Here is a 6,051-nt window from a genome sequence, read left to right as displayed (position 1 = left end):
ATTATTGCCAACACACAGTGGTCAAGACCATACAGTTTAACAGCACAGTTTCCACTCAGAACAAACCTCAACATGGTCGACCAAAGAAGTTGAGTGCACATGCTCAGCGTCATATCCAAAGGTAGTCTTTTGAAAACAGATGTATGAGTGCTACCAGCATTGCTGCAGAGGCTGAAGGCGTGGAGGGTCAGCCTGTCAGTCCTCAGACCATACACACTGCATCAAATGGCTATCGTCCCAGAAGGAATCTTTTTCTAAAGATAAGGCACAAGAAAGCCCGCAAACAGTTTGCTGAAGACAAGACGACTAAGGACATGGATTATTTGTGGCCTTATGAGACCAAGACAAACTAAATATTATTCATATGGTGTCAAGGATGTGTGGCGGCAACCAGGTGAGGAGTACAAAGACATTCATGTAATTTATTTTTACATTTATGTTCATTAACATGCACTGTCCTAAATAAATAAATAAAGTGTGTCTTGCCTACAGTCAAACATGGTGGTGGAATGTCATTGTTTGGGGCTGCATGACTGCTGCTGGCACTGGGGAACTACAGTTAATTGAGGTAACCATGACTGCCAACATGTACTGTGATATACTCCAGCAGAGCATGATCCCCTTCCTTCAGAAACTGGGCCACACGACAGTATTCCAACATGATAACAATCCCAAACACACCTCCAAAAAGACCAGTGCCTTGCTAAATAAACTGAGGGTAAAGGTATTTGACTGGCCTGGCATCTGTGGGTCATCCTCAAATGGAAGGTGGAGGAGCGCAAGGTCTCTAACATCCACCAGCTCCATGATGTAATGAACTCCATGCCCCACAGAGTTAAGGCAGTGTTGGAAGATAATGGTGGCCACTGAAAATATTGACACTTTGGGCACAATTTGGACATTTTCACCTAGGGGTGTACTCACTTTTGTGAGATACTCTGTATGTATATACATATACGTATATATGTTTTTTTAAAATGTGTGAATATTGTGCTGAAATAAAATATTCATAATCACCTTTGACATTTAATAGAAAACTGGCAGCATATAAAAAGATCAGATTTTATCTACAACCAGCCAAAGCAGTACCCAAACTGTTTGGCTTTTTTTTTTTTTAAATCTGATTTTGCACTTAAAACATTGAATTTTTTGTGTGTCAATTCTAACTTTATCAACATTTGATAAAGTTTGAAACATATTTTACACCTGCACAAAAAAAACAGCTCAAAAAATGTCCATATTTATCCAAATAAAACATTAAAGTCTATACATCCATTAGTCACTGAGCTCCTCCTCATCACTGAAGTATGCGCTCTTTTTGATCCGTGGCTTCTTGGAGTCTGACGACGTTGAAGCGTGAGCATTATCCTCTGCCAGCCTCTTCTGTTTTTTCTGTTCTTCTTCAATACAGGCTTGCTGGAGGGCAACAAATAGACAACAAATATGTCAGTGCTGACAGTTTTTCATTTATTTTGAGTCAGACTTTCCATAATGTAACTTTGCAACTCATAATGCAATCCTCTGAATCAAAACCTCTAGATATTTTTAGGTAGATATTTCTTGTCTCTGCACCCTTACCTGAAAAGCTATGGCTTGGCTTAGGCTATCTAAAGCTGGGTCTTCTCCCTCTTCCTCACTTTCTTCTTCTTCTTCTTCTTCGCTAAAAGTAAAAAAAATAAAAAAATAAAAATGTAGATGTACTGTGATATATTCTGTTGCACAAATATATATGTCACAAATTACATACGTTTGTTCGGGCTGTTGAGCCTTTTTCTTCTTTTTCTTTTCTTTCTTCTTCGGAGGTTCCCTCTCTCCCAGCATGTTTTTGGGACATGCGTAGCTCAAATGTCCGGAATCCTGACATGTGCCATTGTGAAAATACAGGAAAACTATCACAATTGCATTTCTAACTTTAGTTAGAAATGTAAAAAGTAGATATTTACTGACCCCACATTCGTAGCATCTACTTTTGTCTGTGTAGTTCCGTCTCCTTATGAATTCTGCTGCTCGTCCATTATCTATGGCAATACTGGCTTTAACCGTTCTGCCAAATAACTGGGAGGCAAAAATATTTCACTCGCTCGCATCCATTACAGAAACATCGCTGGCAGAAAGCCTCTGGGTTACGCTTAGTGAAAAATCAGTATATAACCTTGCACAGGCTCACCTGTTTGTTGTTCACTGCTCTTGCACAGTTATGAGCCGACTCTCTATCCAGGAAGAGAACAAACGCCACTCCTTTACTCTGCCGAGTGTTTTTATCCTTAACCACCGTGACCCTGAGAGAAACCATCATAGTTATTAATACCTGTGAGGAAACGACTGAGGCAGTAACTGTTACATCGCTTCAAAGCTACCAAATTATCGCATTGTGTTGCATCATTCATTGCTTTAAATGTATAAAATAACATAAAAAAATACTTACTTTACAACTTTGCCATATTTGCTGAATAGCTGAAATGACACACAGTGATTTATTTCAGTGAGAGGTTCTTGGAATGCATAGAAAAACTGGTGTGCTAGGTAACATAAAAACATCTGGATGACAACGTTGGGGAATAATCATATGACCATTTCTATGATAAAGTAATACCTGTTTAACACATCTACACATCAGACATAGCATTATGTTTGCCTCCCTAATATTGCCTGGTCCTCCTTTTTTGCCAAAACAACCATGGTGACCTATCAAGCCATGAACTCCACTAGATCCCTGAAGGCGTGCTGTGGTATCTAGCACCAAGATGTTAGCAACAGAACCTTTAAGTCCTGTAAGTTGCGAGGTGGAGCTTCCATGGATCAGATTTGTTTGTCCAGCAGATCCCACTTGACACTTGATTACATTGAGATCTGTGGAATTTGGAGGCCAACTCCTCAAAGCATTTCTTAACCATTTTTGCTTTATGGCAGAGCGCATTATCCTGCTGAAAGAGGCCACAGCTATGAAGGAATACAATTTCCATGAAAGGGTGCACATGATCTGCAACAATGCTTAGGTAGGTGTCAAAGGAACATCCACATGGATGGTAAGACCCAAGAGGTCCCAGCAGAAATCTCTGTCAGCTTGGCTTCTTTTCATAGTGCATCCTGATGCCAGGTGTTTCCCTGGTAACAAACACAGACCAGACCATCTTCTTCCATTGCTCCATGGTCCAGTTCTGATGCTCACATCGCCATTGTTGGCGCTTTCTGTGATAAACAGGTCAGCCTGGACACCCTGACTGGTCTGGGGCTGTGCAGCCCCATAGGCAACAACATGTGATGCTCTGTGTATTCTGACACAATTCAGAACCAGCATGAACTGTTTTGGCAGTTTGAGCTACAGCAGCTCATCTGTTAGGTCAGACCACACAGATCAGGCTTCACTTTTCACGTCCATCAGTGAGCCTTGGCCACCCATGACCCCGTCACTGGTTCACCACTGTTCATCACTGTCCACCACTATCTTGAACTACTTTTGATAGAATATCCAAGTGTAGGATTCACTAGAGAATCTAATGAAGATGTTCCCAAACTAAAGCTCGGAATTCACAGCACGCTGTAAAACATGGGTGATGGCTGAGTATGCATGGCTTCCAGTAGCAATGGGTGACAGAAGATAGAAAGACCTGGATGAATTCTGAAGAGTACAGAGATAAACTTGACAAAGTGACATCCTCAAGCCCATGCCGAATTTGAGGATGGCACTTTGCACTAAATCTGAAATGTAACCCAAAATATAATGTGCATGCAATCCAGGAATTTTTGAAGGCCGAATGATCTGCCTGAGCCAATCAATTAATCTCACCTGAGCATGTACTTTGCTGGCAACAAACCCAAATAGAAAGACCCTCGAACATATGACCGAAGAGAGAGGTGGGGTGTGCCACGAAGGAAGTTAAACTGAAAGCCAAGCTTTCTTTGCTTAAGCCTCTTGACAAAACCTAAAATCCCAGTCAGAGATCACAGGTGTCACAACTGTGGTTATTAACTTTCTCTGTTAAGTCAGGCTTTCTGCTTCAGGCTTTTTATGTGCTTACATAAAAGGAGAGTTGATATATCATGTGGCTCATCTTCAATTAATTCCAAATGCTTCATTTATAAACATTATCTGAGGAACACGTGAGAAACTTCTATAAAGAAATTTAAAGAATAAAACTAGAAAAAGGCATCAGCTGTGTGCAAATAAGTCGAGAGCAAATGCTACAGAAGATCATTTATCTTAATCTCATACATTAATATATTGGTTCTACCACCATGTGCACTCTCAGTGCTGCTGTTTATTTCTAATGTAAAAGCTGCACGTTCGAGCTCTGAAACTTTAAACTTGATCAACTGACACTGTCCTACAGCTTAATGATGGGGATGTGGAAGTCACTTTTCTTTGTGGCCAGATCAAAGTGAAATATTCTTGGTAATTAAAAATATCAGATCATTAATGTATAAAACAAATTCCTTAGACTCTATATCATACTTGTAGAAAACTAAAAAAATCAAAAGTATTAATAAAAATATACCACATACAGCCCATTTTAAAACTAAAGTCAGAAAATAACATACTCTAGACCACGCTCACACACGACCATGTGTTTAATTTAGTTCCCATGGTGATCTAAGCAGGCAAAAAGAAAATGCATGGCAAAGCATCACAAAATAGGAAACCCAATTTTTGGTGATGTCCATGACTTTAAATGTCAGGCAGTCATTGCTTGAAAACTATTTCGTATATTAATAAAGTGAAGCGTTTATGTATCTTCTTGTTCTCTTGACTGCTCCCTTTATGAGGTTGCCACAGTGGATTATTTGGTTCCATCTCACCCTATCACTAGCATCCTGCTCTGCATAATCTTTTTCACAATTTTGATGAATCTTCTCTGGTTGACCTTGGGTATTTAAATCATTCACATTTACTACCTCTATCCTGCACCTTCACTGCTAGGCCTGTCTCCCTTCACACGTATTCTGTCTTGCTTTTACTGAAAGACTTTCATTCCTGTTCCATCCAGGTTTTCTTCCATCTGCTCCCTACTCTCACTACAGATCACAATGTCCTCTGCAAATATCATAACCCACAAAGACTCCTGCCTGACCTCATCTGTCTGGCGAGCCCTAATGTAATCCCTACCACATACCTCACCGCTGTCTCTGTCCTTATGCATGTCCTGCAACCAAGCACTCATCCTACTCTGCCCCTCGTGACTTCCTCATGCAGTATCACAGTTCATATCACATGCTTTCTTCAAAACCACTATGCAACTCCTTCTGACTTTCTCTGTACTTCTAAAAAAAATACTGTCAAAGAATCCGCCGCGTTTTTTGGGTTTTTTCTTGGCATGAAGCCATATTGCTGCTCACTGATGGTCACCTCTCTTCTTAACCTTCTGTTCAACAACTCTTGAAGATCCAGAGCCCCAGAAACAGGAGCATAAAATAGCTGCAGTTCCTAGACACCTTTGTCTCGTTCTGTCAGTCTGCACCAGGGCAGCTGTGGCTACAACTGTAGCTTGCCTCCACCAGTGCGTGAATGTGAAAGTGAATGAATAGTGGAATTGTAAAGCGTTTTGAGGGCCCCCGAAAAGCGCTATATAAATGCAATCCATTGTCCAATCCCTTGAATGAAAGCTGAAAATCTTTACAACATTTGCTCTTATTTTTTTAATTTCAAGTTTGTGGTGGTGGCACAGGACAAACACTTAAGAGTTACAGGGACAAACTTACCTTGTGTAGGTCATTGTTGGTGAGAGAGAATGGCAGGTTCGACACATAGACGGTACTTTTGCTTGGTGCCAAACCCCCGCTCATACTGGACTCAAATAAAACACTCTGAAAGACACATGATGGTCATAAAGCACACAACCAGCAGTTCAGCTTAATACATCCACTATAAACACAGCATTATTCAATTTAACGTTAATTCGAGCAATTGCCTACCTTCACAGTAGTTCTTACCAACACCACACCGTCCGTTAGAATAATGCCAAAGCTGTTAAAAAATATGGTGTGTAATTTTATTTACACGGAGCAGTTGTTCAGCAAACGGGAAAAAACGCCGTATATTGTGCGTCGCACGTT

At 40.5% G+C, this 6,051-nt stretch overlaps 1 protein-coding gene across 1 annotated transcript; it reads right to left on the bottom strand.

Moving 5' to 3' along the window:
• Positions 1–1,013: 1,013 nt before the first annotated feature.
• Positions 1,014–5,970, bottom strand: zcrb1 (zinc finger CCHC-type and RNA binding motif 1). The gene is made up of 8 exons (XM_026146887.1): positions 5,911–5,970; positions 5,698–5,802; positions 2,426–2,454; positions 2,168–2,279; positions 1,948–2,055; positions 1,748–1,857; positions 1,579–1,660; positions 1,014–1,416 (listed from the first exon to the last, which is right to left on the bottom strand). Exons 2-8 carry the CDS (start codon positions 5,779–5,781, stop codon positions 1,276–1,278), a joined length of 666 nt encoding a protein of 221 aa, XP_026002672.1. The 5' UTR covers positions 5,782–5,802; positions 5,911–5,970; the 3' UTR covers positions 1,014–1,275.
• Between the last annotated feature and the right edge of the window lie 81 nt (positions 5,971–6,051).

Source organism: Astatotilapia calliptera, chromosome 17, assembly GCF_900246225.1.
Source record: "Astatotilapia calliptera chromosome 17, fAstCal1.2, whole genome shotgun sequence".
Taxonomy (NCBI): Eukaryota; Metazoa; Chordata; class Actinopteri; order Cichliformes; family Cichlidae; genus Astatotilapia; species Astatotilapia calliptera.
The sequence above is the reverse complement of the archived record's forward strand: the minus strand, read 5'-3'. Positions and strand labels throughout refer to the sequence as shown.